Below are 24,575 nucleotides of genomic sequence, written 5' to 3' on the forward strand. Positions count from 1 at the left end.
TATACCTACAGCCTTTCCGTATATGGGCATATGAGATAAGCAAGGTGGAATCATAACTAGCCAGCCAGCCTCACACAAACAGTCAGGTATGATGACAAAGGCGCCCCCACAATCAGGGTCTGTGCCCGCCCAGCGGGTGGTGCTGTTGAGTCCAGCTAGAAGCCCTCTCCCCTCTGGCCCCGGACTGCCCCTTTGCACTCTACACCCTCAAAGTCTACCCCAGGCGGCGGCGGAAATGAGTGTAGGGGGCAGTATAGGAATTTCCTGTGACGTCCCGATCCGGACTCCATTAGGCTGCAGCTAGGCAGAGAAGCCACAAACCCAGCGGGCTAGTGGAGAAGAGTGGGCCGGGCGCCTGGGGCTGCCGGGCGGGGGGCTTCGGGCAGTATTAGCTGGAAGGACCCTAGAGCGGGCGGTGGCTACTGCTGTCTGCGGGACCTCGAGGAGAGGGACAGGACCCCCCCGGTCCTTCCCCCCCGCCACCTTCCCCATCCTACCCTACCCCTGCCTCCCCTTCCTCGCTCCCCCCCCCGGCTTCCCACCACGGCCGCTCTCGGCGAGGAAACTCTGGCCTCCGCTTCCTCCTCCTCCGACTCGGACACCGGCGGAGCCTCCCCGCCACCGCGGAAGAAAGCGCGGGCCTCCCCGGCGGCGGCGGCGGCGGCGGCGGAGGGAGCAGGAGAGCCCGGGGCTTCCGCGGGCAGAGCAGGCCTCACCTCGTCCCCGTCCCCCTCGCTCTCCGCCGGGCTCGCCCCCCCTGCTGCCAACCCCCTCAGAGCCAGCAGCAGCAACAGCAGCGCCATGCAGGCCAACGGGGCAGGAGGGGGTCAACAGCAGCAGCAGCAACAGCCGTCGTCGTCGCAGGGTCCGGAACTGGGCTGCCTCAGCGCCCAAAACGGCGAGGCCTCTTCGGGCTCCGCCGTCGGGGAGCAGCTGGCTCACGCCAACGGGTTGCTGCCGTCGGCCAATAACAGCAGCGGGGGCGGCGGGCCGAGTGTCAACAACGGGGTCTCAGCCCCCGGGGGGTCCGCCGTCGAGATGGGGGGAGGCAGCGGCGTTGGTGTCGGCGGTAGCGCCCTGAAGAAGAAGAAGCGGCTCTCGCAGTCCGATGAGGACGTGATCCGGCTCATCGGGCAGCACCTCCACGGGCTGGGCCTCAAGTAAGTGGGGCAAACTGAGGACGACAAATTTCAAGGGACGACCACCCCACCTCAACAATATGGGGGCAGAATCTTCTTTGGGTGGGGAAGTGATCCAGCAGGATGAGATTGCCTCCCTTTTTGTTCAGCTATCCCTCAAAATCCCTGTCTGGCCTTGGACTTTTTTTTATTGTTTATGTTTTTTCCCCTTCTGGGTTGCTGTGAAGCTTGCACTTGGGAAAGACCTAGATCTTGGGGTGGGGTCGATGACACTTCTCTCCTTAATGTCTGTTATTGTAACTGAATCCAAATGAAGTGAAATTATTGCGTGGGGAGGAAGATACAAAATAGATCTGGGTATGTGCAGATGAGAATAATAGCCATGGTAATCTTGTTTATTTTAGGATACATTATATGCCCAAGGGAGAGAAGCCAGCACTTTTGTGTATCTGTGCTGGCCCATATTTCTCCCAGGGAGGACAGTATTTTGTCACATATTATCCTGTTGCAGTTTAATATCAAAGAGAAAGATGTGGGGGAGGAGATAAATCCAGTGAATGGAGGGGTGAGGACAGTGAGACCATGGGGCCTATTTTTTCAGGCCTAGTCCAGTGTGAACTTCCTATTCAGAGAACAGGTAGATCTTCTGTCAACCATGACAGTATGGAGGCCAAAGAGAGTAAAGGTGAATCCAAGATGGAACAGATAAAATAGCATTTTGAATGCAACACTATGGAAATCTCTTTGTCTAGAGTCTAAAACAAGTTTGTTGGATCAAAAGAATAAACCAGCATATCAATATGCTTCTAAATGCAAAGTTTCTGTATTTGGCTAGGTGTTCAAATGGGTAGTATGTTTAAAATGTAGTCTGGCTATAACTATATGTAATACAGTCTTTTTGAATATACTCTATTTACTTTAAAAAAATAATGTCAAATGTGTTGACTCTTCTGTTGCTTGCAGCACTGCAGTACTTTGAGCTGAGTAATAGGCATGCAGCTGGGGTGGGGGAGGGTGAAAAGAAAATAAATATAGGACATCAGCAGTTGGGATTAAGAAAACAAACCTGATGATGGTACAACATAATGGCAGCTAGATGAATATTGAGACTTTATTAGGAGTGTGTGTATGTATATGGATATAGTGTTCTAGGAAAACTAAGACTCCTTATATGCTGAGAGCTTGTGTCACTGTGGCAGTGGATTGGTTTTAATTTAATAGTACACAAAATAAGCCCACCACTGACCCAGGGAAAACTTACAGCAGCAGTCAACAACTCGTGACTATTCATAGACTACACCATAGTAAATGTGCTATTTATAGGATAAAATGGGGGATGGGGGACTGTAGGTTATAAACTGGATTATTTTATTAAATACCCAACCTAATGGACAACTGACATGAAGGCAGAGAATGTGGTGTTAGGAAATAACACAGTGATTGGTGCATCACCTACTTAATCCCAGTAGCTATAGGTAATTCTGATCTAATTAGTTTATAATCTAATGTCAACGTTTGTGTTTTTGCATGAACAATTTTTTAAACGATGTGTTTTTATGGAGCCATGTTGTTCCTTGATCATCATAGTTGAGGAAAAATAACTTTATACTTGAGTGAAGTTTATAATCCATATCTAACTTGTGGATCTGAGGGCACAAGTTTGCTGGAGTTCGTTAGAATATTTTCAAAGTTTTGTTTTTCTTAAGGTGGAACATATTTTTTAAAAACAATATTTTGGACTTATGGCTACATGGATGGCTTCATTGTAAGAATAAGATTGGTCAGCGTTTTTTTTAAAATACTGTACCTCTCTCCTGCAGCCAGACTGTTGATCTTCTAATGCAAGAGTCAGGATGTCGTTTAGAACATCCTTCTGCTACCAAATTCCGCAATCATGTCATGGAAGGAGAATGGGATAAGGTAATGGAAGAGGCATGCAACTGCCTAATTATCACTAGAAATGCAATCCTATACACAGTTACCTGAGATTAAATTTTGAATAAACTTCCACAGGTCTGGGTTGCAAATTTGTAGATTGTGTGGTGCATTTCATAATCCTTGGTTCTTTTTTTTTCTCTCTTTCTCTTTTAAAAACTGCTACTTGTAGGCTGAGAACGACCTGAATGAACTCAAGCCTTTAGTGCACTCTCCTCATGCAATTGTGGTAAGAGACTCTTGAACTGTTTTAGATACAGTTTAGAATAGTTGTAGTAAGACACAACAACCTCCCCTCCCCCAATTTGTATTAGGATATGCATGCTTGGCACCTGATAATATTTAAATAAAAAACCTAAAACATATTTAAGACTAATGCTTAATGCTATGAGTGTCTTTTGGAACATCCTGCAGTGTGGGCACAGATATGCAAATATCTTTTGTATGTCATTTAACTTACAGACTAGAAATATGTACAGCTTTCAGTTAAACACTTTGTTGAATCTGTTCTTGAATGAAATCATCCTGTGCATGCCCTTTTGGGGAATGAAATAAGGTCTCTGTGAAGTGGCATATTTGAGTAAACATCACTGAAAAACAGTGACAGAGAGCAAGCAATACTGTTTCTCTTCAGTTGGCTTTTGTTTTTATATAGCTATCTAGAATACAGGTCATCCATTACCTGTAGTTTTCTATTTAATTTAAACAAGTCAGTCTTGTGATTACTTTGTGAAGATCTTACAGTTCAAATCTCTGCATTGTAACTATTATTGCACATATATATATATACACACACACACAAATAATTGACATACTGTGTATTATGTTAAAGGAACCAAGAACTACTTTCTTAGCAACTCTTTCTTTTTCCTTCTGTACTGAGAGGGGTATCCAATTAAGTTATTATCTTATTAGACCCCGTGAAATTAATGGGCATGACTCACCTAAGTCCAGTGATTTCAGTGGGTCTGCTGTGAGTGCAACTTAGTTGGATACAGTCCTGATTTTTTCATACATTCAGCTACCCTGTCATTAAAGCAGTATTTTCCCCTTCTTAATCAAGTGGAAAATATGGCACTACTACAGAAGTGACTATAAAAACAATGAGGAATTGGCTGATGCCTGCTTAGCTTTCCTCTGGTTGATTTATTTGTTGTCAAAGGATATTTTCCTGTTCTCTCTTCCCTTCCACCTACCAGGCAGGAAATGAAGTGTGGAAAACAGATGTTTTGTTTTGCTGGCTGAAAGTATTTGTATCTTGTTCTTTTAATCAGGTCAAAGTCTAATCATCTCCAAACTCTTCCTCTCAAACAAGTAGGTCTGTGCCACCCTAAGAGTGGACAGCTGATAATATGATAGCCAGCACTGGCTCATATACTAGAACAGAACAGACAAATGCTATAAAAAGTATAAGAGTTGTGTAGGAATGAGTAATATAAATTGGGGATATGTAATCTCCCTGGAGGTAAATGTTATTGCAGTTCAGTTCCTGAAGTTGATGCACATTGAGGGTGATGTTCAGTGCCAGTCCTTCTTAGAGTAGACTCATTGAAATTAACAATCACTAACTTAGCTTCATTAATTTCAGTGGGTCTACTCTGAGAAAGACTTAATTGAATACAACCCTGAATATATAAAATGCCATTTTCTCTTTCATTTCTACAGAAGTCATGAAACCAGTTCAGTGTAAATTGGCATTCTTTTGAGTATTTTATTTATTTATTTATGTGATTTGATTTGATTTGTATCCCGCCCTTCCTCCCAGCAGGAGGAAGGAATGTTTTGAGCATTCAGATATGTAAAGATCAATTTTGGGAAAGTGTACTGAGGTAATTGAGAGAGACTGGTGTTGCCTTTTATGTAAAAATTATTTAAAGAACTAAAAACTGTTCCTGATTTTTCTGCTCAACTAATGTAGGTGCAATGGATATATAAAAAGTAAGACCCTCTCACTTTTCAGATTTTTGAGAACAAAATCTACCCATAAATCGTATCAGAACTGAGGTCTGTGGAAATACTATGATACTGTTGGAGGCAGTTCAACATAAAAAGAAGGAAAAGCATGGTGTTATCACTGGTAGATGAGAGTTCGCCTTTTATATTCTGAATGACTAGCTTCTCATTAGACCCTACATTAGAAAGGCACTTGTTTATTAGGATTTCATTTTAGAAAAATTCCATATGAGTTGAGGGACTGTATATGTAGAAGTAAAGTGATGGAAGGCCTCTCTCTTTACATATATATGTCCATAATAAGATATCAAAGAAATATATGTGACTCAGTCTTTACATTTGGATTTCAGTTTGGGCAATCTACTATAAAATTGTGTATCTGCTAGTTGGAGGCAACAGGGATCAAACTGCTAAAGTACCTGCTTCACCAAATGCTGCAGTTTGGGACATTGTCAAATTATTATGACACATTTTGCTTTTGCATTGTACTGACCAGTAGTGGCAAATTCAGAAGTGCAGGGTCCTTTCTTAGCCACAGCCACACCGCCCCCCCTTTTTTGTGTGGGGTTGACAATGAGATCCTTGTTAATTCCTTCATCCACAACAGACATCCCTGGGAGCCAAAAAGCATGAAAGAGGAGAGTGTTAGTGTGTGACTCACTTCCTGTTACTTTGATTGGCTCCAATCAGCAGGAAAGGACAATAAAGTATGTTAGAAGGCTGTTCTCAGTGGCTGACATCCTCCTCTTTCATGCTGATTGGCTTGTAGGATGCTGGAGATACAGGGACCCTGTTCCCAAAAAAGTTAGGTGTCTTAAGAGCCCCAGAGACCCTGGACGACTACATCCCTGGTATCAACCCTTTTCCTTTTGTATACAGCTTGTGTATTTTTTTCTTCCTTGTTTTGACAATTGAATCCTGATAGTAAACTGAAATCTGAAATAACATTGAGAAGCATATCTTATAAACTGGGGAGAAACTCTAGGTACCTAGAATGTTGATGAAAGAATCTATGGATTTGAAACGTAGAATCATAGAGTTGAAAGGGACCTGTAAGGCCATCAAATCCGACCCCCTGCTCACTGCTTGATTTCCAGCTGGGCCTTACTTTCAACAGTCCCACAACATAGTCCCTGGTGAACCAAAATAAGAATGAATACAGGAAGATATATAGTCAAATTTCTTTAAAAAGCAATATTTAGGAGCTGTATTTTTCCTCATTTAATGTGTAGCCTACTCCATGCAGAAGACTGCAGTCAGATGAGTTTAAAACATGCAACTGTACTTCCAAAAAAGAAAATAAGCCAATTACAATGTTCTAACTCCCCCCTACCCCCACAGCTAACATAGCATCAGAGCCTATGTGTGTACTGCATATATAAAATCACAATACTTTCAAAAGATGTTTAGGCCTGAGTAGATCTTCAAGGAAGGAATCCTACAATAAGGTCAGTCACAAAAATACTCAGTCAACATGTAAACAAATCTTCTGATTATTAATAATGACACATTTTTTGTATTGTTTGTGCTCTGTTGACCTTTCAGGTCAATATGCGAGTTTGAGTAGAAATTTCCTTTCCCATATTTTGGCCCAAGCTATTTAGAGGATGTGTAGCCTGACCTTGTGGAAGGTTACTTAGAAGTAAGTCCCACTGAGTTCAGTGAAGCTTTCTCCAAGTAATTATGTATAGGATAGCAGCCTTCAATGTCTAATGCAGTCCCTTGAATTCTGCCAGGAGTTACTAGAATACATTTTATATGTCTCACTTTCTAGATGCACTCTTAAAAATGTAAAGTGTGAATGTATCAAATGTATGTTTGAAGCCCTTTGTATCATATAGGTACATTTATTGGGACCCTAGAAGACCAGCATAACGTTGGAGCACAAATGTCATATGTTCCTGCAGACCCAGGTCCATTAAGGGGCAGACAGCTTGTGATCTGTACATTCTGAACAATCAAGAAGACCCCAAGTAGAACACATCACAATAATGTATATAGAACTCTAGGCACCTAAACAGATACAATAGATGAAAGTATTCTTGGCTGCCACGGCAACTCTCAGGATGGGATGAGTAATTAATCCAAAATGAATAAGCAACCCTAGGATTCTAGCACAGTGATGATCTAAAAACAATCCAGGCTGTAGACTTAAGTGACTAAGGGAGGTGGAATGCCATCAGTGAAGTCTCTCAAGAGAACGGAACCGTTGAGCACAATCACATAGTTATGTCACAGTGATTAGATTTTTTTGTTTATTTATTACATTTATATTCTGCCCTTCATCCTAGAATAGTATCAAAAGCTACTGAAAAGATCTAAGTAGATTGATGGGATTCTATTTCTCCTCTTGATCTCTAAGTGAAGTGCTTATTTCATACCCAAGCTGAATGGTGGATTGGTAGGGACTCGAGAAAAATTGGTAACACTTCCCATATGCCTGTTTGGATTGGCTAAATGACTACTTGTTCCACAAATGAATCTAAAAGGCAAGGCTGCAGACAGGGCAGTATATGGATCAATGATCTTGAATTAATCAGCTAAAATGATCATGGTTCCTTCTTGGAAATACTAACTTATATAGTGCCATGTCCCCTTCTGTACTGGTACAGATGATTAACTGAAACATTTCTATTAACTGGTTCGGTTTTGTTGAATGGTTATTGTAATATTGTATTTTAAATTGGTGTATTGCAGTTGGAAAATGAGAGTTGAATCCAAGTACATCATACTTGAAGTAGACCAATGAAATCTGTGGGACTAAGTCCATTGATTTCAGTGGATCTACTCTGAGTATGACTTGGACTCGGGATATGTCATTTTAGAAAATAACTAAAATACACATTTGTGTTCAAAACCTAAGTGTTGTATATCACTTAACAAATATGCCCCTGAGGTTGATTGCTACTATCTTTGGTTTTACCATGGGGGAACTGCTGCTTGCCTAAAGCCACTGAATGAGATCATGCCTGATCTGAATTCATTGAGGCTTCTTGGATCCAAGGCTATCAGTTGGATGGCAGTAACAAAATAGGAAGCATCCCCTTGTTATATAAAGATGTTACTGATACTATAGTGGCGAGAAAAAGTTTGTGAACCCTAATGATAATTACGGAAATTCCATAGTTTTACCATGAGCCTTCATAATTCAAAACTAGTCCTTTTCTAAACATCCAATAGGGTTTATCTTCACTAGTTCTGTGTCTTGTGAAATGAAATGATGTGTAAATTAGGCAAACAATGAGAACATAAGAGTCAGGTTAGGTGCAAAAGAAAATTATCCCCTGGTTGCATCAGCTCAGTTAAAAGGAATAATTAGAATCGGGTGCTTAAGTAATTAGGTAGGTTTGCAGGGGTGAGTTTCGTAGGCCCCGCCCTATGAAAGGATCACCATGCGATTTTGTGGAAGTTTGGTCTTCACCATACGATTTTGTGGAAACGTGTCAGGCCACAATCAAAAGACATCTCTGAGGATCTCAGAAAAGCAGTTATTGCTGCTCGTCAGGCTAGAAAGGGTTACAAAACCATTTCTAAGGATTTGGGGCTCCACCAATCCACTGTCAGACAGTCTACAAATGGAGAAGGTTCAAGACCATAATCACTCTGCCAGGACAAACCTCTCCCAAGAACAAACTGGCACATCATCCAGGAAGTCACAGTGAACCCCAGAGTAACATCCAAGGATCTGCAGGCCACTCGTGCCTTGGCTAATGTGAGTGTTCATTGCTCAACAATTGGGAGAAGACTGAACAAGAACGATGTTCATGGGAGGATAGCCAGGGGGAAACCACTACTCTCTTAAAAGAACATTGCTGCCTGTCTGAAGTTCACTAAAGATCATATAGGTGATCCCCAAGACTTCTGGAACAATGTTCTCTGGACAGATGAGTCAAAGGTAAAACTTTTTGGCCTCACTGAGAAACGTTATGTTTGATGAAAAACAAACACTCAGTTCAAACAAAATAACCTCATCCCAACCGTCAAGCATGGTGGTAGGAATGTGATGGTTTGGGGCTGCTTTGCTGCCTCAGGATCTGGATGGTTTGCCATCATTGACACAATCATGAATACTGCAGAAGATTCTAGAGGAGAATGTCAGGCCATTGGTCCGAGAGCTGACGCAGAACTGAAAACGACAATGATCCTAAACGTACAAGAAGATCTACCAGAGAATGACTGCAGACAAAGAAATTCCATGTTTTGGAATGGCCTAAAACCCATCAAGATGTGGCAGGACCTGAAGCAAGCTGTTCAAATGTCACTGAGTTGGAGCAGTTCTGTGAGGAGGAATGGGCCAAAATTCCTTGAAACTGATGTGAGACTGACCAATAGTTAGAGGAAATGCTTACTTGGAAGTCATTGCTGATCAAGGGGGTGCCACCAGGTACTGAATATAAAGGTTCACATACTTTTTCACACATGGATACAGACTGTTGAATCACTTGTGGGTGCATAAATGTTGAAAACGCATCATGTTTGTGTGTCATTTGTGTAATCAGGTTACCTATTGTTCTTTGTCTAGGATTATGGGGTTACATTAAGGTTTATTAACATTTTAGGTTGGAAATGTGTGACAATTTTAAGGGGTTCATGAACTTTTTCTCACCACTGTATATTGATAACATCCTATTCTCTTCCAGTTCACCATTAATAATGTTTCAGATAAAGTCTATACCTTCTTCTCGAAGACGTTATGCTTTGTTCTACTGTACATATTTTTACTATGTATAAAAATTAATAAACTTGTAATCAGTCTCAATACTGAACAGCCTGTAAGCTGAGTGCTAAGTGTATTCAGAGGTATAACAAGTTTGAGAGATGCAGGAAACAAGTCCCAAGTCAATATTAAAGTCCTTTGTCTAATTTTCTCCTGGACCACTCACTCATTTGTGTGTTATTGTAGTGGTAGTTTTGTATATTCTGTAGCTGTAGTTCTTTGAGTGTGAATTGAACTTCACTAGAAGGGAGGTTGTTGGGGCAGGCACAAGTTCTTAGTGATGACAATCCTGCTTGTTGTGAATGGTGACTAGGTCATGAGAGAGGTTCTGTAATGGGTGTTCCTCCAATTGCAGTAGCATATTAAAGTTTTTTTACTTCATAGATGCATGGCTATAATTATAAGGGATTTTAGGGAGGGATGTACTCTCACATAATTACTCTTCCTGCCATCAGATTTTGAAATGGGAATATTATTAGCTGCTTCCACTTCCTCCAGTTTTTTTTTATTTGAGGGCCTGGTCTGTGTGTTTTCATTGCTAAAATGTTCATGAGGTTATCAGTTATTTATTTTATTTGTACTTAACAAAATGTATATATCACTTGATTGTAAGAAAACCTCTAAACAGTTTATGGGAAACATTAAAATTGTCAATGAAAACAGTTAAAAGCAAGTGTTTGAACATTTAAAAACAATTAAAACACCAGTAAACTCAAAGAAATATAAAACACATCAACATCTGTGTGTCTGAATAGGCTTGCCTAAACAGAAAGCAAGTTCCAAAAAGAATACAGTAAAGGTGCCTGACTAATGTCAATAGGCAGGGAGTTCCAAAGTGTAGGTTCTATTAAATTAAAAGAACGATTTCTTACAAATGAGTATTATGTGACACCTGTAATAGTGCCAGTTCTGTAATTATTTCCTATTTGGAGGTGGAGCTTTTGATGAGCGACGTTTTGTCTTGATTTCAAAGGACAGGCTTGTGTTTTTAAATTCCTTATTCTAGAACAGAGGTAACATCTGGAGGACCAACATAGTACCCTTACCAACAGCTCCCATCTTCCCCAACCAGTGGCCATGCTGACTGGGGCTGATGGTGTCTAACAATGCCTGGCAGGCACCACATTGGCTACCCCTATTCTAGAAGGTTAGTTAATATCTTGGTACAGAGGTGTGGGCTAAAGGACACTAGGTTGTCCCTGCTTACTTTTCAGTCATGTCAGCTTTGATTTTATACTTCATCATGTAACTAATCAAAGGCTGAAGTGGTTTTAGGGGTCAAAGTTGTAATTTGCGAAGGGAGAAATGTTCACCATTTTCATTTTGGCTGTGGGATATTTGTTGCAGTTCTGCAGCAGATAGGAGTCTTATTTTTTAATGGAGGAATTTTCTATGTATTATTTTAACTTGCATTTTAGCACATAACCCAGTAAGATGTGTGAAAACGTGTCATTTGTGTCTTGAAGCATGTTTTAAAACGTGTGATTATGGTGCATTTTGTTTGGCAGCAGCTCCCTGCATAAAATACATAAATGCTTGAGACGTATCAATTAAAAAAAAATACTATTCGCTGTGTTTTATGAGTCGCCTACAGAAAAGCCTCTAGATGACTTATAATTTTAATAATTACTTCAGGATTGGGGTGATCACCTTCCTGTTAAGTTGTCTTCTAACGGCTATGCTAGCAGCAGTTTCAGAAAACATCTTGCAACAAGGTTGTTGGAGCTTTTTGTTGGCTTAGTCCTTGTCTCTTGTATTAGACTTGGTTTCTTTGGGCTGTGCCCCTGAGTTTTTTTTTTAAGGAGTTAGAGGCCACTTTCTTCTTTTATTAGCTGGCTGAGTGTCTTGTACAGTAGCTGATTTTGAAGTAATATTCTGTTTGTGGGAAGGGACTTGGGGTTGTATTCAATGTTGTGCAAGCAGCATTCGGCTCACACTACGGGACCCTTCCTCCAATCCTCTTAAGCAGATTTCGTGAATGCTTAGAGGGCTGCAAATTCTATTGCGCAAGCAGAGGTTTCTTTGGCACAAGTGGGACAGCAGCTTTGGTTTAGTTTCTGAGTAAGACTTTGTTTCAGTTAATCTTAGAATGAAGAATCCAGAGTGAGATTTTTTAGGAACAATCATCAGGAGCATGCAGGAATCCATTTTGCCTGGTGTAAATCCTTCATGAAAGATCCATATGTATATTCCACTCAAATACATTCTTAAATTGGGGAGTGTAGAACAGCCCTTCAACCTAAAAAACAGAAAAGCTATGCAACAGTGAATTCAGCTTTATGCAAAATGAAACCTGTTGGCCCTTCATTTGCTTCACATCTTTTTTATTGGATTTTTAGTGCATATTAATATGTATTTACTTTTTGCTTGTGATTTCATTGTTGTAATTTGTGTGAACCAAGATTTTGTTATTGTATTTTCATTGAAAGTTGTTATTGTTGCTTTTTAATACTGTTATTACCTTGTTATTTAATTTTTGTAAATTATACTGTTTTTATTGATAAGTATTTCTATATTTGTGTTTATTTTTTGTGAGCTCCCTTGAGGGCCTTTTGGCTGAAAGGCAGCATAGAAATAAACCATAATAATAATAAGTTGTATATAAGCTATACAAATAAATAAATCAGGCATAGTGAAACCTGTGGCCCTCCAGGTGTTGTTGGACTCTCCTGATCAGCCCCAACTGACTGACCAGTGGATAAGTATGATGGGAGCTGTAGTCCAACAACACAGAAAGCCGTAGGTTCTTCAGCCCTAGTGAAGATATTTTATGGAAAATAAAGACTTGGAAGTAAAGTTGCATTAAAATAATAAACCAGGTAGAAGTGTAATAGTAGTGAGAATCTAGATAATCTTCAATGAAGGAAGATTGAGGAAGGCTTGTAGTAAGCAGATTTGAGAAATACTGTAGTAATCAGTTCTAAATAATCAGTCCTGAATATACTCAAGCACATGTATGTCTGTGGTTTTACGACATTGGATCTCAAGGATATTTAATTTTGAGCAGGAGATGCTTGACTATTCTGAGGTGAATGACAGAGCTCCTTCCCTCATTTAAAGGAGGTGAGGGAGGGGGAGACCCCTGCATCACTTCCGTTTGAAGAACCAGACCCAAACGCTCTTTGACTCACTCGAATCGGGTAGAGGTCGGGAGCTGTAGACTGAGTTGTGTGATGACTCAGGCTGCTGCCTCTCTGGAATGTAGCCATGCAAGGCGTTCCCATGAGTCAGAGTTGACAAATTTTAATTTATATAATTAAATTGAGCTTCTGTTTCCTAATTTTGCAAACTGTTTAGAAGTTTTTTACAATCGAACAGTATATAAATTTTGTTAAATAAATTCAGTCATATATTTCCTAAGCTAACACACACAAATTGCTTCCTTTAGCAGATAATATATCAGTTTGTAACTAAAGCCATTCATACTACCACAATACTATCATACTAATTCAAAACTTGTATTTGCATAGGTGCCATGACTCTTTGATTACAGAAATATTATTTATTTTTATATCATTTATTCATGACTTTACACAAAAAGTCTCAGGAAGAAAAAGAAATGATACGATTCAGATATAAAAATTCATCAATAAGCAAAAAACCTTGCAGGTTAAGAAAATACATATAGCCAACAGATATTTCTATCAAACTTTAAAAAGCAGGGAAATTGGGTAGCTCTAGATGCCCTGTTTCCCTCACAGAGCTTCAATCAGCATGGCTGACTGTTAAACCGCTCACCACTGGAGCTCTATCAGGGGAATAGGAGTCTACTCTCAGCACCCTTCACAAACACCACTTCCCAGGATTCTTTAGGGGAAGCCATTACTGTCTCAAGTGAAATAAAAGTCTGGTGTGGGTGTAGCTCCCTGATCAGGCAAGCCCAGTAGCTGTGAGTCTGGCTTTTAGAACACTGACAGTTGGTTCTTACTGAGCATGCCGGACCTTATCATTGAGTTCAATGCGATTCAATTCAATTAATTAAAAATCAGTCAGGCATTCTTGTAACTTTTAAACTGCAGAATATGAAGGTCAGTATGGGGCAAGGTCAGTAATAGGATTACAGGTACTCTGTGAACATAGCTGATTTTTAATTAATTTCAACAAATTATGAGAACTCTTGACAGAAAAAAGTCCAAAAGGGGTCTGGTTTTTGTGTGTGTGCCTTTTTACACTTCAAACTCTCAATTCTCTCTGACTGTTTTGTATATTGCCATGAAAATTTAGATGGTTGTTAAGCAAGCGCTTCTATCAAATTTTGTAAGGTTTTGTTTTGAAATGAGCTTATAGGAAGCATCAGAATGGCATGGGAGGTATTTTCAATTTAACATTGTTGAATGCGAGAAATCCATGCTGACTAGTATACAGACACTCTTGTGGCTGTATAATTACATAAATCATTATTTAGTACATTTATATCCCACCTTTCCTCTAAGGAGCTCAAGGTGGTATACAAACATGGTTCTCCCCATCTGCATTTTATCCTCACAACAATCTTGTGAGAGGCTAGTCTGAGATACAGTGACTGGCCCAAGGTCATCCTGTGAGCTTCATGGCCTAGCAGCAATTTGAAACCTGGTCTCTCAGGTCCCGACACTCTTAACTACTGCACCAAACTGGTTCCTTATTTAAAATGCAATACACTAAAACACTTCAAGTTATCATACAAATATTCTCAATACAGTGTTCAAAACCCACCTATCTCCAACATGAGCTAAAGAATCCCTCCCCCCAAAAAGCAGTGGCTAATGTTAACAATCAAATGCCTAGAAGAAAATGTTAATGTTTGTCTCTTGCTGAAAAATCTCTCTCCCTTGTTGTCTCTGAACTTCCGCTGGAGGTGGCACTCAGAACCTCTGAAGATGACCTCATGGTCTAGGTAGCTCATATTCAAGGAGTCATTCCCTAAGGTAGGAGAGGGGAACTTTTGGCCTTGCAGATGCTGCTGAACTACAACTCTGTCAGCCCTAGTAAGCATAGTCAGTGGCCAGGGATGATGGGAGTTGTAGTTTCAGCAATATCTGGAGGGCTAAAGGTTCACCTTGGAAGGCTTTGTAGGTTGAAATCAGCACTTCAATTTAGTCCTGGAAATTTATTGGAAGCTAGTGTACACTGGCCAGAGCTATTTAAAGACAGAAGAGCAATTGTGAAATTGAAGCTCTCTCTACATATGTAAGGATACTAAGCAGGAACACTTGACTGAAACTGAAGATGAAGTGCCTAGAATTTTCTGAAACAAGTGTTGCTGGTAGCTAGGTAATGCAATGTTTTTTTCTGTGTGATAGCAAGTAAATTATCCAAGATTTTTGCTAGATGATAATTCATTGATAAATTAATTAAATCTGCCCTAACTGGCTCATGAGAAAAGCAATAGTTTTACAGCAGATGTTTTTAGACTATGCACACATGTAATGCAGCAGACATTTTCTGAGAGTCATTGCTGTTCTCATCCAGGTGTGAATTAAGGTGCAAGCAGCAACAAAAGAGTGGGTGTCATCACCAACACCCTCCTAAAAGCATTTTTGTCTAAAACCACTGTATGTATCCAGCCATTCAGTAATTGCCCCTGATGAAGGCTGTATATTGTTAGCCGAAACACGTTAGGCTTTTTACAAGATCTTTTTAAAAATACACGCTCCTCATTAAACTTTTGGTATTTTCCTACCTACGTTTTTCTTTTGTCATTCTGGGGAAACCCCCCCCTTCCATTCCGTGAATTAAGGTGACACTTGATATCTGTAGTTTTTATAAGGATTTGTATTTCAAATTATTATTAGTAGTAGTAGTAGTAGTAAATAGTAGTAGTAGTATGACAACGATTATTTAGTACCAACCCTTCACCCTAAGTTACTTGGACAGGTCAAAACAATTTAAAATACAACATAAAAATCACATTTTTAAAAAATGCTGACCAGGGCATTTTTTGTAGTTTATCAAAATTGATTTTTAATCTGTTAATCTCCCTTGCTAATTTATACATTAAGTGTTTCACCCCTCATTAATCTAAAAATATTTGTAGTTGTACAATGATAAAATATACTGTATATGACCTTTTGTGTTAAATTTATAATCTTGACATCAGAAGTCAGTTTTATTTTTTATTTGTTCTCTTCCACACAAGAGGTTTATGGATTTAATTTTAAGTGATTATGGATGTGTAAATTCTTAACACTGTTACAATGAAAACTTAATATCAGTTATTTTAATTCTTTTCCTTTAATTTTTTTTTATCCAGCCTGCCCTTAATTTGTCTGTGTTCTCCCAGCTCATGCTTTATGGTTAGAAACCTAGCAGCTTATGGGCTGATTATTAGCCTGTATCATTTTGTGCCCCACTCATCAGACCATCCCCTGTCTGAGTTGGAGTGGAAAATTAGACCTTGACTCATCCTGGCATCTGGACCTTGCTCCCTTGTCTTGTGCTGCTGATCCGAGCCCCCATTCCCACCTTGATGAATGAGATCATTTGTACGTGTCTCTGCAATAGTTGCATGTTCCTCCTCTTTACCTTGTACTTGCTTTAATAGTGACATTTCCTTCCCTTTCTTTATTTTATTATTTGTACATTCACCAAATGGCCCCAGGGTGGGTTATAAAAATATTACTATCAAAACAATGTACAATTTAAAATAAAACCACAGAGCAACCAATGACAAAGTAACAGCAATGCAGAGAATATTGTTCTTCTTGTGCCATATTTTTTAAACTGGTAGGGGTGTGCAAAAATTAAACATTACACATTTAACTGAGTGTCTTAGAGGAAAAGGATATCCACTTGGATTGACTTTGACTTTGTGGAGGCAGAAACAGTGTCTTGCAAAATTACTTTAATATTATGAAAAGATAGTAAGGGGTAAGATATGGGGAGATACATGTTCATTCTGTCTCCCCCCTCCCCTTTGTGTACAACAAGCCTGACTATGATTTCTCAGTGGGGGAAAGCAACTTGCTGATTTGCAGCATGCTCTTTAATGCCTGATTTTCTGGTGCAGCTGTTGAACTGTTTTCAGTTAATATTCTAAAATGAGGTCTCAAACCTGTCTGATTATCACACATACCCCCCCCCCAAAAAAAGCCCTGGAAGATAATCTCCTTGATACCAGATATATGGAGGCTGGAGAGATTGAGCCATGGCATTGAAATAGGATATAATGCTATGGACCCTGGTTCAGAGTATACCCTTCTTTTTGTCCATATTGCTGAAAGAATTTCAGTTTTAGGTGAAGAAGAAGTGGTTTGTTGTTTGAGAGTCTGTATGGTAGTGGTGGTTTAAATTCATTCGGTCAGAAGCAGATGATCCCTTTCATTTTAAAGGTGTGATATATTTGGTTTGATTTTTGGCAATGGTGGTGTATATGTATTTGCCTAAATACCTATACATTGAAGAACATATGCCACATGACATGGTTCAACTTGTAAATTTCTTTATAAAAGTATTTATAAGCTACACTTTAATAAAAGTACATCAATGCAGCTTACAATATGCAAAAACATTATAAAATTAAAAACCAATTAAAATATCATTAAAAACAGTAATAAAAGCATCAACAAATACTGTATTGGTTTGAAGAAAAAAAATCATGTTAAAAGGCCTATCTAAAAAGTTCAATTTTCAAGAGATGCCTGAAAGAAAGGAGGGATGGTTCCTGCCACACCTCTGTTGATAGGGAGTTCCACAGGGCAGGGCCTGCCACATGGAAGGCTCAGTCCCTGTGGAGGTCAGCCGAATCTCAAGAACATGGGGAACCATGAAACCCATTAGAAGATCTCAGTGAGATAAATGAGAGGTGCTGGGGTTTAGCTCTATTTGGAAGTTATGCTGTGTCCCATCAGCCCAGCTCACCTGTCAAAGTGAACTGCTGGGGTGGGGGAGCTCCTCACCCTTGCTTTGTGCTATACAGTACATCTGGATGGGGAATGTCAGCCACAGAAACCAAATACAGTTCTCTAGGCTTTTCTGGCTCTTGGAACTTTCCTCAGATCATACCCCTCACTGGTCTTACTTCACACCCTCATTGGGTGTGTTTGTGTGCCTAGAATGTGCCTTTGAACTCTGATAATGATTCTTTCTTGCCTCAGTGAAGAATATAGATGGGGGGTAGAAACTAGCCTACTGCTCAACAGTAAAACTTGTATTCATGGTACTGCTCACTTTTCCCTCTGCCTCTACCCACCACTGGTATCAGGCCTCTGGAAGGCTGCTCAGAAGGGGACGTGGTCCTTGGGTTAAAAAAGATTCCCCACTCCTGATACGCATGTATTGACATTTCTTGGGGTGGGGGAGAACACAATCTCATTTGCACATTTTAAAGCCAGTTTCTTTAAGTCCTTGTGTGGGAAAGAAATTAGTGTTAAAATTATAGCCCCACAAATTCAAATAAGTAATTTGCCGCTGATAGTGGGTTGGATCTGTGAATCCCATATGCAGAACTGTCCTCACAGAATGATCCTATGTATGAAATGGGAGGGTTTTTTATTATTATTTGTCAGGACTCTCCAAAAATCTGTTCTGGAAGCTGCAGGAAAAAATTGTATCAGCAAAAATGGCATTTCCTGGGTTGCCAGCTGGTCTGTGAGCAGAAGGAGTCATGTGTAATTTTCCTAAGCGTACTATGATGCACAAAAGACATAAAGCAAACAGTTGTGATATGTTTTGTTTTTAATGGGTCCATGTGTCATGATGTTATCACAGTACAAAGTATGTAATGCAACACCTGTTTCTTTTTACTGATTCAGCAACTTAACAAACTCTTACATAAAGTTCTGTTATTTCATCATCAAGAGCTACACTGTAAACACTGTGGGAGTGGCAAGGCAAATGAGCATAGTTTTTGTGCCACCAAGAAAGGACAATAGTTAGCTTTCGTCAAATACGCAAATGTCTATAATCTGGTGGCATTGTGATTCTTGCAGCTTTGAAATGAACACTGGTAATTATCTCATTTTTAAAATAATTAGTTATTAGTAGGATGCAATTGGTGGCTTTGTGAACTAAAAGAACATTAGCAAATACTTGGCTTTCTAGTTAAATTCTGCGTTGTTTTGTTAAAAAGTTGAAAAATTAATTTCCTTTTTAAGTTAGAACATCATAAAAATAAGCATGTGATCTTTCCTGTGATTATGCCGCAGTATATACTTCAGGTTAAGCTAGTTCTGTGTCTTGGTTTGTCACATTACAGTGTCTCCTTTTACATATAATACATTTGAAGGTCCTACATGTTCTGTATAAATCTAATACCTGGAATACTACTTTGAAATGATAATGGTTGGTTGAGGGAGGATTCCCATCCCTAGCTTAACAGCTTGTTGATATTGGATATGGTCACTCAGTATAGGAAACTGGAGGAAGATTGAGAAGATAATTTGGGGTTTCCATCCTGCAAGTGTGTAGTCTTGCACTTGGAAGACTTCTGATAAGTGTGAACCAGTGTGTCTTGACAGTACTAAAAGGCTGTTCAAAATGTTCCTTTGTCATGAGAACAAGCACATTTCTATTTCTAAAAGGCAAAGTGGATTGGTGTTCACTCTTTTGTTTAGGCTCAAATGTTTTCTGAACTTTCAGTCAGCCTTTTCTCCCCACCTGACCTGCTGCTTTCTGTCATGTCAGAGGATGAAGTTTTTGCTGCTGCAGCAAAAATATCTAGAGTATCTGGAGGATGGTAAGGTTCTGGAGGCACTTCAAGTTCTGCGTTGTGAGTTGACACCACTGAAGTACAACACAGAGCGCATTCACATCCTCAGTGGGTAAGTGCTTTAGGCTGCAATCCTATACTTGCTTACCTGAGAGTAAATTCCATTGAATGAAATGAGATTTAATTTTGAATAGAAATACATAGGATCATGCTGTCAGTGCTAGCATTTTCTAGGGACTTCTGAAGCAGAGGCTTGCAGGAAAGCGAATGACTACACTATCCTATATACTTCAATAGCGAACTCATTGTCCAAGTGTGAATCCTTATGTAGCCAAAATAGCATCAACCACAGACAAGAAGGTATTCACAGGTTGAGGGGGAAACTCAGGTTTGGGGCAGCATAAAGATATTTACCCAGTATTCACAGAATGCTAACTGACTTGAGATTAAAGAAACAGAAAACTGGGGGGATAGCATGTCAGGAATCGTGAACAGGAGTACTCAGCACTACAGGATTTTATTGCAGGTTCTGCTGGTCTTTGTGAAAGTAAAAATGCATCAGAGAAAATCCTATTATAGAAGGAGGACAGTCATAAACCTTAGGTTCCTTCTTTCAGAGTTGTCACATTAGTTTTAAATTTATGATATTAATGTTTTTATTAAATGAACTGGAAATGTTTACTTAATTGTTAATGTTCTGAGTTTGTAATGTGCTCCTATCCTCTTATCTTCTCATTTGCCAAGTAGAGTCAAGAAAAAAATGTATATCAGGGCACAGAGACATCTAAACTGATCAGTTGCTGATCAGTTAGAATTTGCATTCTGTGTGATTTTTTCATTGATCTGTATAAGGGAACTAATGTCAAACACTTTATAAAAATAGCTTCAATATCATGCCCTTGCATTCTCCTGGCTCTGTTTACTCCCCACCAATTCCATACATGAGCCACATCTTTAATTATTCATGCTATGTTCCTGAAAAATGAATGTATTTGAGCTTTATTAAACAGAGAAAGAAGTTTGAAGCCATACAGATTTAACACAGGAAAGCTATCAACACAGAGTCTAAACATAAGAACATAAGAAGAGCCTGCTGGATCAGGCCAGTGGCCCATCTAGTCCAGCATCCTGTTCTCACAGTGGCCAACCAGGTGCCTGGGAGAAGCCCGCAAGCAGGACCCGAGTACAAGAACACTCACCCCTCCTGAGGCTTCCGGCAACTGGTTTTCAGAAGCATGCTGCCTCTGACTAGGGTGGCACAGCACAGCCATCACGGCTAGTAGCCATTGATAGCCCTGTCCTCCATGAATTTGTCTAATCTTCTTTTAAAGCCGTCCAAGCTGGTGGCCATTACTGCATCTTGTGGGAGCAAATTCCATAGTTTAACTATGCGCTGAGTAAAGAAGTACTTCCTTTTGACTGTCCTGAATCTTCCAACATTCAGCTTCTTTGAATGTCCACGAGTTCTAGTATTATGAGAGAGGGAGAAGAACTTTTCTCTATCCACTTTCTCAATGCCATGCATAATTTTATACACTTCTATCATGTCTCCTCTGACCCGCCTTTTCTCTAAACTAAAAAGCCCCAAATGCTGCAACCTTTCCTCGTAAGGGAGTCGCTCCATCCCCTTGATCATTCTGGTTGCCCTCTTCTGAACCTTTTCCAACTCTAGAATATCCTTTTTGAGATGAGGCGACCAGTACTGTACACAGTATTCCAAATGCGGCCGCACCATAGATTTATACAACGGCATTATGATATCGGCTGTTTTATTTTCAATACCTTTCCTAATTATCGCTAGCATGGAATTTGCCTTTTTCACAGCTGCCGCACACTGGGTCGACATTTTCATCGTGCTGTCCACTACAACCCCGAGGTCTCTCTCCTGGTCAGTCACCGCCAGTTCAGACCCCATGAGCGTATATGTGAAATTAAGATTTTTTTGCTCCAATATGCATAATTTTACACTTGTTTATATTGAATTGCATTTGCCATTTTTCCGCCCATTCACTCAGTTTGGAGAGATCTTTTTGGAGCTCTTCACAATCCCTTTTTGTTTTAACAACCCTGAACAATTTAGTGTCGTCAGCAAACTTGGCCACTTCACTGCTCACTCCTAATTCTAGGTCATTAATGAACAAGTTGAAAAGTACAGGTCCCAATACCGATCCTTGAGGGACTCCACTTTCTACAGCCCTCCATTGGGAGAACTGTCCATTTATTCCTACTCTCTGCTTTCTGCTTCTTAACCAATTCCTTATCCACAAGAGGACCTCTCCTCTTATTCCATGACTGCTAAGCTTCCTCAGAAGCCTTTGGTGAGGTACCTTGTCAAACGCTTTTTGAAAGTCTAAGTACACTATGTCCACTGGATCACCTCTATCTATATGCTTGTTGACACTCTCAAAGAATTCTAATAGGTTACTGAGACAGGACTTTCCCTTGCAGAAGCCATGCTGGCTCTGCTTCAGCAAGGCTTGTTCTTCTATGTGCTTAGTTAATCTAGCTTTAATAATACTTTCTACCAGTTTTCCAGGGACAGAAGTTAAGCTAACTGGCCTGTAATTTCCGGGATCCCCTCTGGATCCCTTTTTGAAGATTGGCGTTACATTTGCCACTTTCCAGTCCTCAGGCACGGAGGAGGACCCAAGGGACAAGTTACATATTTTAGTTAGCAGATCAGCAATTTCACATTTGAGTTCTTTGAGAACTCTCGGGTGGATGCCATCCGGGCCTGGTGATTTGTCAGTTTTTATATTGTCCATTAAGCCTAGAACTTCCTCTCTCGTTACCACTATTTGTCTCAGTTCCTCAGAATCCCTTCCTGCAAATGTTAGTTCAGGTTCAGGGATCTGCCCTATATCTTCCACTGTGAAGACAGATGCAAAGAATTCATTTAGCTTCTCTGCAATCTCCTTATCGTTCTTTAGTACACCTTTGACTCCCTTATCATCCAAGGGTCCAATCGCCTCCCTAGATGGTCTCCTGCTTTGAATGTATTTATAGAATTTTTTGTTGTTGGTTTTTATGTTCTTAGCAATGTGCTCCTCAAATTCTTTTTTAGCATCCCTTATTGTCTTCTTGCATTTCTTTTGCCAGAGTTTGTGTTCTTTTTTATTTTCTTCATTCGGACAAGACTTCCATTTTCTGAAGGAAGACTTTTTGCCTCTAAGAGCTTCCTTGACTTTGCTCGTTAACCATGCTGGCTTCTTCTTAGCCCTGGCGGTACCTTTTTTGATCTGCGGTATGCACTCCAGTTGAGCTTCTAATAGAGTGTTTTTAAACAACTTCCAAGCCTTTTCGAGTGATGTGACCCTCTGGACTTTGTTTTTCAGCTTTCTTTTTACCAATCCCCTCATTTTTGTGAAGTTTCCTCTTTTGAAGTCAAATGTGACCATGTTGGATTTTCTTGGCAATTGGCCAGTTACATGTATGTTTAATTTAATAGCACTGTGGTCACTGCTCCCAATCGGTTCAACAACACTTACATCTCGCACCAGGTCCCGGTCCCCACTGAGGATTAAGTCCAGGGTTGCCGTCCCTCTGGTCGGTTCCATGACCAACTGGTCTAGGGAATAGTCATTTAGAATATCTAGAAACTTTGCTTCTTTGTCATGACTGGAACGCATATGCGGCCAGTCTATGTCCGGGTAGTTGAAGTCACCCATTACTACCACATTTCCTAGTTTGGTGCTTCCTCAATTTCATATCTCATCTCAAGGTCTCCCTGAGCATTTTGATCAGGGGGACGATAGGTCGTTCCCAGAATTAAGTCCCTCCTTGGGCATGGTATCACCACCCACAATGATTCTGTGGAGGAGTCTGCCTCTTTTGAGGTTTCGAGCTTGCTGGATTCAATGCCTTCTTTCACGTATAGAGCGACTCCTCCACCAATACGTCCTTCCCTGTCCTTCCGATATAGTTTATATCCAGGGATAACCGTATCCCACTGGTTTTCTCCATTCCACCAGGTCTCCGTTATGCTCACTATATCAATGCTCTCCTCTAAGACCAAGCACTCCAGTTCTCCCATCTTGGTTCGGAGGCTCCTAGCATTAGCGTACAGGCACTTGTAAGCAGTGTCTCTCTTCAAGTGTCTTTGGCACTTGTGGTTTGGCCTGTGGTAATTTTGCTCTTCTGAATTTATATCCTGTGCCCCTGCTCTCACAATGCCTACTTTTAGGCCTACCCCTTTTAAAATTTCATCATTTCTTTGGTTTTTATCCCATGGGGGAGGTTTATTCCGAACCGGACCTTTCTCAGCTCCTGTCGGGTTTTCCCCCTCAGTCAGTTTAAAAGCTGCTCTGCTACCTTTTTAATTTTAAGTGCCAGCAGTCTGGTTCCATTCTGGTTCAAGTGGAGCCCGTCCCTTTTGTACAGGCCCGGCTTGTCCCAAAATGTTCCCCAGTGCCTAACAAATCTAAACCCTTCCACCCGACACCATCGTCTCATCCACGCATTGAGAGTGCAAAGCTGGGCCTGTCTGGCTGGTCCTGCGCGTGGAACCGGTAGCATTTCAGAGAAAGCCACCTTGGAGGTCCTGGCTTTCAGCATCCTACCTAGCAACCTAAATTTTGCTTCCAGGACCTCACGGCTGCATTTCCCCATGTCGTTGGTGCCAACATGCACCACGACCACTGACTCCTCCCCAGCACTGTCTACCAAACTATCTAAACGACGGTCTGGTATTAATACCAAAGAGTCTGGTATTAATAGCTCCTCTATTAACTTTATCTCCTTTCCTTGTGCCAGAGATGAGTAAATGTGCTGTTCTGATTCAAATGCTGTTGCAGTTGGAGAATGTCTTGTTCTAAAATATGTAATCCATGTGTTTCTCTTCAATATACAAACAGATATCTGATGTGTAGTCATGCAGAAGACCTGCGTGCAAAAGCAGAATGGGAAGGGAAAGGAACAACTTCCAGATCTAAACTTTTGGACAAGCTCCAGAGTAAGAAAAATCTTGAGTTTCCAGTAGTCATACAATGTCTGCTTACCTGTTTCTCTAGTAGATTTCACTCTAAAGCAGCCTTCCCTGGTGTTGGGCATGTGTGTTAAGTTGCAATTTGCATCAGCTCCAGCAGACTCTGCTGGCTGGGGTTTATTAGAGTTTTAGTCCAAAACATATGAAGAGTACCAGGTTAGGAAAGGCTGGATTGGAGGGAAAAATTCAGAAAGGTTTAAGGATTGTTAGTTGTAATTA

At 40.4% G+C, this 24,575-nt stretch overlaps 1 protein-coding gene across 1 annotated transcript in view; it reads left to right on the plus strand.

Moving 5' to 3' along the window:
* The first annotated feature begins 339 nt into the window (after positions 1-339).
* Positions 340-24,575, plus strand: part of WDR26 (WD repeat domain 26) — a 45,827-nt gene continuing 21,591 nt past the window's right edge. The window contains exons 1-5 of the mRNA XM_061625070.1: positions 340-1,160; positions 2,960-3,059; positions 3,247-3,303; positions 19,348-19,484; positions 24,226-24,323. Coding sequence (XP_061481054.1) covers positions 802-1,160; positions 2,960-3,059; positions 3,247-3,303; positions 19,348-19,484; positions 24,226-24,323 — 751 coding nt within the window. The 5' untranslated portion in view covers positions 340-801. The remainder of the gene's footprint in view (positions 1,161-2,959; positions 3,060-3,246; positions 3,304-19,347; positions 19,485-24,225; positions 24,324-24,575) is intronic.

This window comes from Rhineura floridana, chromosome 4 (assembly GCF_030035675.1).
Source record: "Rhineura floridana isolate rRhiFlo1 chromosome 4, rRhiFlo1.hap2, whole genome shotgun sequence".
Taxonomy (NCBI): domain Eukaryota; kingdom Metazoa; phylum Chordata; class Lepidosauria; order Squamata; family Rhineuridae; genus Rhineura; species Rhineura floridana.